The 12,515-nt window shown below is 32.1% G+C and overlaps 2 protein-coding genes across 2 annotated transcripts; both read right to left on the bottom strand.

Moving 5' to 3' along the window:
- Positions 1–2,091: 2,091 nt before the first annotated feature.
- Positions 2,092–4,402, bottom strand: LOC122608014 (protein ANTAGONIST OF LIKE HETEROCHROMATIN PROTEIN 1). The gene is made up of 2 exons (XM_043781095.1): positions 4,007–4,402; positions 2,092–3,460 (listed from the first exon to the last, which is right to left on the bottom strand). The coding sequence occupies exons 1-2, from the start codon at positions 4,245–4,247 to the stop codon at positions 2,433–2,435; spliced, it is 1,269 nt and encodes a 422-aa protein (XP_043637030.1). The 5' UTR covers positions 4,248–4,402; the 3' UTR covers positions 2,092–2,432.
- A 2,085-nt stretch (positions 4,403–6,487) lies between these two features.
- Positions 6,488–10,823, bottom strand: LOC122606804 (sulfate transporter 3.1-like). The gene is made up of 12 exons (XM_043779659.1): positions 10,377–10,823; positions 9,848–10,055; positions 9,564–9,735; positions 9,384–9,449; positions 9,134–9,247; positions 8,538–8,654; positions 7,924–8,050; positions 7,533–7,819; positions 7,253–7,443; positions 7,085–7,170; positions 6,906–6,982; positions 6,488–6,818 (listed from the first exon to the last, which is right to left on the bottom strand). The coding sequence occupies exons 1-12, from the start codon at positions 10,717–10,719 to the stop codon at positions 6,609–6,611; spliced, it is 1,998 nt and encodes a 665-aa protein (XP_043635594.1). The 5' UTR covers positions 10,720–10,823; the 3' UTR covers positions 6,488–6,608.
- Positions 10,824–12,515: the final 1,692 nt, after the last annotated feature.

The following is a 12,515-nucleotide window of genomic DNA, read 5'->3' as shown; positions in this document are numbered from 1 at the left end:
AATATGTCTCATACATGATTCATGAGTAAAAAATAAATTGTGGTTAAAACAAATCAATAAGCGAAACTAAATTATAATAAACATTAATGATAAATTCAATATATGTTTAGTTAAAATTTTGGATTTATCTTTAATTTTTAGAACCACATCAAAACCTGAACTTGTTAGCATAGTGGATGATGGCAAATATAGTCTTGTGATTTCGGATCGTAAACTAAAATTTTTGAAATATTCATGTTAGTAAGTTATTATAATTAATACAAGTAATAGGAGTTGAATAATTGAAAAAGAAAAAGAGACAATTTATTAATGAGAAAACGATCAATAAATAAGGTTATAATATCTTTTGTATTAATCAGTCAAGAGTTAAAGTTTAGTTCTAAGTTTAATAAATTAAGAAATTAAATTTGTATACAACTAAAAAAAACTAATTTAACAAAACAAATTAATTAAAAAGACACATGTCGATCAAGGATTACGTATCGTTTAAGAACATGTCAATTCTGTTTTAGTTTATTGATAGATTGCTCATCCACCATCATATATGATAACTTTTATTATTTATAATAATAATAATTTAGTTTATTCTTTAAATATTATCGTACTTATTAAATAATTGGGCCGAACATATCCAAACATATCTCTTGAACAATTAAAGTATTTAGAATTAAAGTATTTTTTAACGGTCAATGATTCGCAAATCAAATTGTGAAATACCCAGGTCGTATCTATAAGGTAAAAGTTTGATTCTTATAAATTTCATTTGATTGAAGTGTTTGTGTCGAAAAGATGTAGCAAACCCAATTTAGATAACCAATTATTTTGGTTTAAGTGAGCCCTTACCTTTGAATGACTCTTTTTATTCGACATGTGCCATTCAAGAAATATTTTTTATGTAATAAACTCATTTAGAGGTGCAAATATCAGTTAACCGGTTCCGGTTATTTTTAAAAAAAAAAAAAAACGATTACGGTTAACCGGTACCGGTTAATAACCGGTTTGGGTTTTAAAAAACTATAACCGGTGTAATCGATTTCGGTTAATAATAACCGGTTAACCGATACCGGTTAACCTAATAGGTTATTTTTTTAACCGCCCACTATCAACAATATATAAGCCAAAAGGGGTTTTCTTTTTCAACATAAAACAAGTTGTTCCATCCGAATCCACCCACAAACACCACTTCTCTTCATCATCATCTACCCCTTATGGCCGCCACATATATCGATGTATATATATATGACTGGGCGGTTAGTGGAACACACATACACATACATCCACACAGTACGTAATATTTTTGATGATCTTGAAGAGGTGATCAGTTGGTTCTTTCTCCGGTCTCCGATGCTTTTTTCGTTCTTTCCAGATGTATGTGACTTCATTTTTCTTTTTATATCTTGATGTATATATATATATATCACCCAGTAAGTGGTGCGTGGTAAGTATAAAATAGAAAACAATCCCAATTATATATAATTAATCGATTAACCGGTTAAAACTAAAAATAAAAACCGATTATCGGTTAACCGATTAGGAATCAGTTTTTGGTTTTGAAAGTGCAAATCGATTACTAACCGGCGGTTTTTCCTAACCTATAATCGGTTTGTACTGTATCGGTTACTAACCGGTTACAATTATAGGTTAACTTTTGAATCGGTTCGGTTAACCGGTTTTTTTGTGCACCTCTAAACTCATCATTCCATTGCTTCCCTTTGGGCCAAAGTCCAAAAATTGGCCCAAAACCGATTATCAAGTTAATTAATACAGTAATTACCAATTTACCATAGTCAGTTTGTGACCCATAATTCCATAAATGAACCAACTGGACCAAATTTAACCAGGACCGGGTCCAGGTGGTTTTCAGTTCTGAAATAATAGAAAACTTGTGGTTACTACTTAACTGTCGTTTTATATCATACTTAGCTGACCTAACCGATCCAGGTTCGCTTTCGCCCCAACTAATGAACTAATATGAGACAAGAGAAACTGCTAGAGAGGTAACCTTCTTTAAACCCATTTTGACCCGTTAGAGAACGCACCTAGAGTCCAGACTTCTCACCTCTTAAGTTAACGAATTTGTAAGAAAAAACCTTAAATGAACCTTGAATTATATTCAGCATATGCATCACAACTCACAAGTTACAACTAGCTTTACATATGCCAACTATATCTTCAAAAGATCCCTGGCATTTCGGTTACATTCCAACAACCATTCTAGCAAAAAGTTACAAAGTCAAATTATACTTCGCGAATATAAGCAACTCTAGACTAACTTGTGTAACTATAAATGCAGATAAAAGAAACCAGTTATCATCCGCACTGTGGCAAGAACTGCTCATTCTTACAAACTATAATCTATCTTTAGCGTTTTTACAAGAGAGATGAGTTGTCTATGGCGGAAAACCAAATGTCATGCACAAAAAAACTCATTTTTAAATGGTATGCGCCAAGTGTGTAGCTAGGTTTTCTCTCATCTGTTTCCCAATAGGGTCAACATGCTTACACCATTTTTCGGTATACCCTGAATCATGATGGGATGACAAAGGAACATCTGAATTAATATGATCACCGCAATCTATGATTATGTTATGAAGCAAACAACATACCACAATGATGCTAGGAAGTTTCTTTTTATCGGGTCTCCACATAACCTTATTAAGAATCCTCCAACTTCCTTTTACTTGTGAAAAGGCCTTCACAGCAAGTGATCTTGCAGCTTCATGGACCATATTGAAACCCGACATTGCATCACTTTCACTTTCACGATAAGGGGTTATCAACCATGGAAGCAGTGGATAATTAGCTCCACCAACTATAAATTCTCTAATCTCGGATGTATTAGATAACGACATTGGTTTCCCATTTAAACGCTCACCCTTCTCAGAAAGTTTGTAAAAACCTGAAAACTTTAGAAGCTTCGGAATAGTCATGCCACCAGGCCAACCCGTTACAATATCAAGAAATCTTGATTTGTCATCAACTATTCCCTGCACCAACATACTGTAGTTTTTAACTTCATCACACCAATCATCTGAAGTTTGAACAGACGGAAGGGTCATAACTATGTGAGTTGCATCAATGGCTCCACAACAGTTAGGCAAGTTAAACGATTTTTCAAATTCTGATTTAATTTTCAGCAATTCATCATCATTGGGCCACTTCAAATGGTGTCTGCTACGCTCCTCCATTGCTTCTATGAACCTCCAAGTGACTTGAGAAACCGTCGACTGGCCAACTCCAAAAGACCCGCCTACAGAAACTTGAGATTCGCCTGATGCTAATCTTCTTAAAGCAATTGCAACTTGTTTCTCGACACTGAGAAGTCTTCCCTCAATGTTGATAAGACCTGAAGGTGGGCGTGAAATGAGATTTTCTCTTACAAGAGAACATATATACTCAAATGTCTTCTTTGATACCCGAAAAAAGTACTTGAATCCTTCTTCCTCATCTTCACTTGAACCTACATATATGAGTTACATAAAAAACTTAACGCTTCAACTATAAAACCTTAAGCTGTCGATCGATGACATAGAGTCACTACACTGTCTCTGGCTCTCTGCCCAGGCCTAGGAATCCACATTTAACCTCAGTAAAGACGGTCTAATTAGATACTCGTATATTATAAGCTAAAACTAGCAATTTATATATATATATATATATATATATATATATTCTTATAATGTTTATACTTTATACCGCAGTGTCTACCGTATAAGTTTAAAGCAACGTGTATGCCCAACTATATGTTGTGCACATTCATAATATTCTGGGCCTCAACCTCTAACATTTTACCATTTGCCTATCAGCGTCGTAAAGCGGTTCAAAAACTCGACACAACTAACTAAATCAGTTGGGTTAGGCTTGCAATATACTTTTCGGTAAAATAAACCCTAATTCTGAAAACATAACCTAATTCTAAAAAAGACATAATAATAAAGCTAATTAGCATAGCAACATAAATTACTATCTATAATTTCAAAAACCAAATTAAAAAAATTGTAAGTACCACAAAAGGGGGAATTTTTTTCCCAAAAAGAAATCCACCAATCAGAATCAATGCCTCTGTTTTCACTGCTGTTAGTGTTACTATTACCCGCTGTAATTGTTTTTTCAACTGCTGCTACTGGGGTTGAGTTCAAATTCAATGAAGAGGATGATTTCTTCTTGTTTAATTTGATTTTTATGGAGTCGTTTTTGAATTTGATTTTTGTGGGAGTGACTTCATGGGCTGGTTTCTTTGGTGCCATTTTTGGAGATCGGTATCTGTCTTTTGTTAGATTTATTATGAACTTTCTATAGATTGCAATTAATTCATTCACAGATTGTCAATAATATCGCCATAATCTGAAAACTGTTTGAAGTTCAGTGATAGTCGTAACTCGACCCACTTCTTTAATAGTCGTATAAGTTCAGTGAAAACTTTGGGGTTTTTTTTTTCCTACATTTGATTTTTATATTTTTCAACTATATTTGTTTATTTGAATCTAATTTATGTTTAATACATTCCGTTGTGATGGTGAGGGTGATTGTTGGTGGAGAAGGTGACATTGAGTAGTGTTAATAATTGATGTAAAAATAATTGATATTAAATGTTGATGAAAATATTTTAAAAAATAAATAATTGATAGTGTAATTCAATATTGAGTTAATTACAGATATCGTCCCTATCGTGGTACTCAGCTTGCAGGTTTCATCCCTAACTTTCAAAAATTACAGTTTTAGTCCAAAAAACTTTGCTCCGTCAACAATTTTAGTCCTGCCCATAAACGTCTATTTAAAACCAAGTCACATGATTCGCACGTGATTAATAATCTCGTAAATTGACTTAATAATAACAAAAGTTAATTACAAAAATCGTCCATGTTGTGAATCATCACTTGCAGCTTTCATCTTAACTTTCAAAAATTACAGTTTAGTCCAACTTTCTTCAACTTTTATCATAATCATCAACAATAAATAGATGTATAACAAAACCCATAAATCAAAAGCAACCCAGAAATAATCAACAATAAATTTAACAATAAGTAGATTTTTTACTTTTATGTTAAAATTATTATTAGATGATTTTGTTATATTCAATACATATATCCAATAATAATAGATGTATAACAAAACCCAATTAATAATGTTATGATTTATAATAATAAACAATGCCTATCTATCTCTCTATTTTTCTCTTTGAAGATATGTTCTTAACCATCATCACTTCTGGTCACCAAACTCACCACCACTTGCACCACCACATATATACATAGATGTAGATGGCTATGTGTATAAATAGATCTTGAAGAAAAGGTATATCGATCGGTTCCTAGCCACCACAACTCTCATCCATTGTCGGATCTGATTTTTGTATAAATTTGATATGTAGATCTGATTTAAAGTTAATTTTAATTTATATTTTTCATTTTTCATCACAAATTTACACTTTTTAACAAAAAACTCTAATCTTAAACTTAATCTTATCTTAATTTCAATACTATATTATATTAATCTTAATCATAATCATAATATATACTATAAAACAGTTGAACTAATTACTTGTTAAACAACAAAACGTTCAATTTTATCAAAGTAACTATCGCTTATGTAATCATTTACATTAAGTATAAATTACTTGAATGTCAAATTTATGATCACAAGTATATTTATATTTTAATTCTTTATTATCTTTCATCATTACATCACATTACGAGTATAAGCTAATAATGACACGAACTTGTGATTATTATACCATAATTTGCAAAGTATAATACTTAGAACCGTATATCTTTAAAATTAAAAATTTTATAAATTAAATATATGAAGATCTGATATTGATAATATCATAAATCTCGTGTTCAGTGTTAAATACGGCTCTAAAATCTAGTTTATTATTACTAATTTCGATCTTTTCCAAGCCATCTTATTAAGTCAGGATCGAGTTTACATCTTGAAGTTTACCTATAATATACAGAGCACCTTGGTTTGACTATTATATACGCATAATTTCTAATTATTTTCAATTAACAGTTTATGATAGTTGTTATGTTAAGTGTCACGTAGCTCTTGAACATGGCATACACATGTGGACGATGATGTGTTACCTGGGGTAACATGGAGCCGCCACTTAGGCAAAAGCTGACATGTACGTCGTTTATGCACAAATTAAACATAAGAAACTCCCGACAAAAAGAAGAAAATGTACAAGACGATGTCAATATTACTAGGAGTAAAGTTTTGATGATATTATCATTCTGAAGAATACTACGAATATCTACGATTCACCTTTAATTGATAAGGAGATGTATTATCACGTTTGATGATATATTTAAAGGATTTTTTACAAACATCCTTAATCTTGTCATGTCTAAATCGAGTTTATACAATAAGTTGCACTCGCTATATGATCGATGTAGTTAATGCTAGCTTCATCGTTCTATCTCGCAACTATATATCTCTTTTTATGATTTGCATATATAGATTTATGCAAAAGGAAAAGAAGAAGTTGTCGAAGTTAACATTAAGATATAACAAAACGGGAACTAAACTCAATATACACATTATTTATCATTACGAATACACCTTTTGATCGACAAATAATATCAAATCAAAATAACGACATCGAATTAGACATTATTGTCATTCCATTTCTCTTTTCCGGATGATGCTTCATTTGATGTTGGCTTATCATCCTTCTTGTAAGTATGAAGCATGTAATTGCACGCTCCGACGGCCTCTCCCACGGTTAGATATATCCATTCTTGCCCGATCACCTCTATTAGCTTCCCTTTGTTCATCTTCTTTATCACCTCCCCTCCCGGATTTGCCAAAACCAACTGCAAAAAAGAGTTACTGTTAGTGACATTCTTCAATTCTGTTATGCGTCGCTCAGATTTATAAAAAAAAATAAATAGGCGCCATACCTTTAGTCCTCTTCTTTCCATGAGTTTTTTAACTTCTCCAAGCATTGTAATCCCACTCGTGTCAATATTTCCAACAGCTGCAACCATCAAATATATGTTATTTTTACTCTTATTTTGTTCCTCAAATGAAATTTATTTGATATTATATATAATGTATGCTTTAATTATTGAATACTTACCACTTAATGCAAGAATTACATATTGCAAACTTTTTTCCCCTGTAGACTTTAATCTGTCTTCCTCTTCATCAACCCATCTAGAAATTCTGATAACGAAAAATTAAAATTTTAAAATCATCTAGACTAACGTTTGTAGGCCTATAAGTCGATGAAGTATGTAAATTTTACCTTTCTCTTAAGTAGCCAGCATTCGCAAAATAAACAGGTGCATCTATTTGAAGTATCAAGATTCCTGGAACAGTTTTGGCATTTTGGTATTGATCCATGCTTCTATAAATTGTGGAATCGGGTATTTGACCCACCGCGGACGTTCTTGGCCTTGCAACGAAAAGGAGTACCCTAAGCAAAGACAATGCAACCTACATATGTCCCATTTGAAGCAAGTTATTATATTGAAAATGTAACACATATAATAAAAGGTCTTTAGGTGTACAGTCAAGTACTATACCGCAATGACTAATCCGATTTCAACACTCCCAAAGACCACCCCGAAGTATGCACTCATACATACAACAAAATCAAACTTGTCGAGATGCCATAGGTGAATCGCTTCTTCGTAGTTAATAAGCCCAAGCATCGCAGAAATGATAATGGAAGACAACACGACCAGTGGAGTATAATGAAACAACGGCGTTAAGAATAGCAATGTGACCATAACCGCAAGCGCCATCACAATGTTTGACACCGCAGTTTTGCATCCGGCGTTGAAGTTCACAGCCGAACGCGAAAATGGACCTAACAAATCAAATTAGTTAAAAAAAAAACATATTACGAGTAGAAGTTACGACAAAATTACATAAAAAGTTGTCGAAAAAGAGTAAAATGGTAATTTTACACACCAGTAGTGAGGTAGCAAGAAGTACAAGAACCAGCAATGTTCATCATGCCAAAAGCAATCATCTCTTTGTTACCATCAATGTTGTAATTCTTGAACATGGCAAAGCTTCTTCCCACAGCAATTCCTTCCTGTTATATAAAATTTACATTGTTACCTTTTATGATAGACATGTCTTAATACTACGTTAATGTTCTAATGTATGGACTTTGTTAAGAAACTTTAGTAATTAAACTTTGAATGAAATAGTGACTAGTTAAACATGATCTTGTGGGATTTGTAAACAAATTGGGAATGGGAATAGAGACTTTGTGATGACTTTTATTTTATGTTTCACTTATGATGTACTTTCCATTGAATTTTTGAAATGTTCATTGAATTCCTTACAACATCTATCTTACTTCCAAATATTCCTAATTAGTGCCATAAATTAACTCCTGGATCTAAACCCTAAGTCACAAAAACTTTCATCATAAAAGTTAACAGATTACTCTCAAATAATTGATTATCAAGGTGAGTGACATTCGGTTGGTATTGTGTACAACATTTGGAAAAGTATGCAAGTGGAAAAAATAATAGAAGGTACAAGTAGTACATCATAGAGTACAAGTGACTTACAGCGAGGGCAATGACACCCGTGACAATGCCAGTTTTGATTGCTGTAGATAGATACTGGGATCCAAACGACAAGTCCATTATTGTAATTGGGTTTAGTCCTTTCTTCAATTCTCCAATCTGTATTTTACCCAACAGACACATATAAAATTATTGTACTAAATAACTTCATTATGAATTAATCATGTCACTTATATAAAACTAAAAAAGATTCTTAGCTTTTAAGTTTATGTGTGACAATTGACAAGAGGTCAAATGACTTTCTCAATTGTCAAAACTATGTCGGGCAGGACTATAACTTGAAAAGGACATACTAACATGTGTTATAAATTCTATGGTACGATCCTGGATTTATATTTCAATAGACAAAAGTCTTTATCAAGTAGACTAACATTATATTTACCGGTTTTATTTTTGAGTATTTAAAAGAATGAAGAGCAAAAATTTTATTCTCAATCTATAAAAACATATAGCTTTTTTTTTTTTTTTACCGAAATAGAGTTAAAGAGGCATTGTTATTATTTTTTTTCGTGTTTTTTTTCTCGCCAAAGTTATAAAACTCAAAAGCGTAGTGTAATTCTGATGAGAAAAAAACTAACCACTTGAACGCCATGTTTCTCGGCGTGGGTTAGATAAACAAGAATGCTTCCTAAGATGACCGATGTCAATGGAGCCATAGCTGATATCCAAAAGAGCTTTGGTCGTTTCGTGCTCTGTCGATCACATAATATTTATTTTATTAGGTTAATTATTATACAAAAGAATAAATAGCTTGATAACTATGATCAAATGGGTTAATTACTATATATATTTTGTAAAGATCAAAATATGTAAACTATATATACTTACAACATATCTAGCAACCAAGAGATAGAAAAGGAAGCCAATGCCCAAAACTGCACTCTCCCATCTCCACTGCAATTACACATAATAATTATATGTTACAATCTTATCATTTATTTTCACTAGATATATGGCACATATAAAATACTCGTATATATATAGACATGAATAGGTTATTTCAAGAACCTCGTGGGTTTGAGACAAGACAGATCGCATAACCGAAATAAGATCAGTTCCGTGGGTGAAATGTACTAGACCCAGTATTCCTTTCAACTGTTGCAAACAAACAACAGTCGCCGCGCCACCCATAAAGCCTACTATCGTTGCGTGTGACAAGAAATCGACGATAAACCCTAGCCTGCATGGATATATATAACCATCAACTAATTAGCTTAATTAAGTATTAAAATGGAGTTAATTAATTACTTCAAGTTGGTATTGTTTAAATGTTAAATAGTAAGTTTGATTACCTTAGGAATCCCAATGAAGCTTGAAGAACACCGGCGAAAAATGTAGCTGTGAAAGCTAATTGAAGATATAACTTTGGTTCTTCATTGGCATTCACCACTGCTCCCAACATGGAACCGATTAGGAGGGACGCCACGGCCACTGTCCCCACCGCTAGATCCCTGGAGCTACCCATCATGGCATACACTAATGGCGGGATGAAGCTCGAATCTACAAAAAGATAAAATATCATAATTCTTTTGTATTGTATTGATGTTGAATTTCCACTAAAACTGTTTATCTGCTTATTACATTTTTATACGGTAGATAAGTAAAATAAAGACTTTTAAACAAGCTAGAGTCAGGTTGGGTTAGTTATTTCAAGATATAATAAGCAAATAAACAGTTTTAATAAACACATTAAAACTGTTCATCTGCTTATCATCTAGCTATTTGGTGCAATATTTATATTTTTAAACTAGCGATTTTAAAGTGTTTGTCTGATTGTTAATTTCATAAAAGATGGTTAGTAAAAGTGTGGAGAGAGCTTACACAAGCCGAGAATTGGGGGTAGATTAGCCAGCTTAGCATAGCTAATTCCTTGAGGAATTGCTAAACTTGCAATGGTGATACCAGCAATGACATCCGACTTAAAGAAACTCAAATTGTAACGAGTCATCCAGTCGAAAATGGGGAAAAAGTATTGAACTCCAAGTACTAATCTACGTGAGGGTGGCTGGTTTTTGAATTGTCTAAGGGGATCATCAGGGAAGAATGTTTCTTTCAAAGTGTTCTTCAGAGATTTTATAAATGGTTGTGGTGGTGGGATGGCAACTTTGTGAGGTGGTTGTTGCTCAAAACTTGATTTCGGGTACTCGTATTCTCCGGTACCCATTTTTAGAGTTGTGAAGTGCGGAATCTTGGCTTTTTGGTAGTGTATATATAACTCAGATGGTAGAATTGGGGAAGGTTGTCAAATGAGCTCAAGTATGAAGTAGGCTGATGAGTTTGTAGGAGAATTGAAGTGGCTTTATATATTGGTTTTTGAGTGGGGGAGTGGGGCATTTTTTTTGTGACAATATAACAATATTACTATTGTGATTATGCCATGTGGTATTTCTTATAGTGGATTCTTTTGTAGAGTATTCAAACTTGAAGTGCTAGCTACTTGGAAATGATTTTAAGAGTTGGGAACTAATAACAAATGTATAAGTTTTATCTATAAATATATATATATATATATATATATATATATAGCTTATGATAATTATTACCTTTCTTTCACTAGATAAACATGACTCATTAGTAATGAACTAGTGCCAACGCTTTGCTGTGGGTTTTCACATGCCAACAAAAAAAAACATCGTATAAGTAAACTTGGTGTTTAATTTATATAGCAAATAAACAAATCAGAAATATCATCTGCCACAACCAATTTTTTGGCGTTGACCGCCGTTGTATGATATGTTTTGGATTTCAAAACAGGTGGATGTTTGTTATTGATGGCAACGATCGGATTTTTTAGCCTGAAAACCTTTATGATAGAGTTAAGTGATTGTTGTAGTTAAGAAGCAAAAATTAAAGAAAACTAAAGTTTGTAGCATAGCTAAAAAATTGAAAGGAATGCGGTAAAAAACTAAAATTAAAAAGTCAAAGTAAGGGTAAAAATCAAATAAGATGAAAACTTGTGGCAAAAGTAAAAAATTAAAAGTTATGGGTTGAAGTAAAAAAGTTTTAAAAAAACCTCTTGTAGTTAAGTAAACTTAAATTGTTATATATACAATCCGGGCGTTGCCCCGGAAAAATTAACAATACGTAAAACTTGTAACTGGTATAAAGTGGTTGATACATATAAACGATAAACGTATATTACAGTAGCATATCATAAATGTGAAAAAAATACTAAACATAAAAGAAAAAGAGGTGCAAAAGTCTTTTTAAAAGATACAAAGAAACTTTCAAAATAATTACTCTGTCATTTTTTACATCAATTTACTTTACATTAATAACCTACACATTAGCCGTCGCCGCCATCACCACACCACTATAACTACCACTATCGTCGTTGCATCATGCAAACATACATCTAGCATTACCCACATGTTTGGTGGTAAAAGTTAGAAACTCCTAAAGTTTACTATAAGGGATAGAAAGAAAAAAATAAAATACAAAATGGGTGGCCAAAGTTACAAAATCCAAAAGTTTGATATTAAAAGTTAGAAAACTAAGTTTATATAATAGGTATAAAAAAAGGAAAAGTTGGTGGCCGAAAATGAAAACTCAAAAACTTAAATGGTAAAAATAAAAAACCCTAAAAGTTTACTATAGCTAAGATGTCTTAAATTGTTATATAATAATACTAGCTTTTTGTTCAATGGAAAATGAAAAAGTAATGATAGTAAAAGTTAATACTTTGTTGACAAAACCTTTTAAAGATAAATGTAGAATAATAACAAATGAAATAAATAAAAGGTTTTGTTGTAACGGAAAATTGACAATTTTTTTATAAAATGTTTTCAAGTTATCTTTATTTTATATTAACCATTAACCATAAAAGAATATATCATTAATCTTCTGTATTTGTATTCTAACAAAGTAATAGTTGTTTGTACTTAGTATTTACCTCTCTCATTGGTTATTGATCACAATCCCAGAAAACAATTTGTCTATGTTCAAAGCGTACAAGGCTCT

The sequence above is a fragment of the Erigeron canadensis genome, chromosome 7, assembly GCF_010389155.1.
Source record: "Erigeron canadensis isolate Cc75 chromosome 7, C_canadensis_v1, whole genome shotgun sequence".
NCBI classification, from domain to species: Eukaryota; Viridiplantae; Streptophyta; class Magnoliopsida; order Asterales; family Asteraceae; genus Erigeron; species Erigeron canadensis.
The sequence above is the reverse complement of the archived record's forward strand: the minus strand, read 5'-3'. Positions and strand labels throughout refer to the sequence as shown.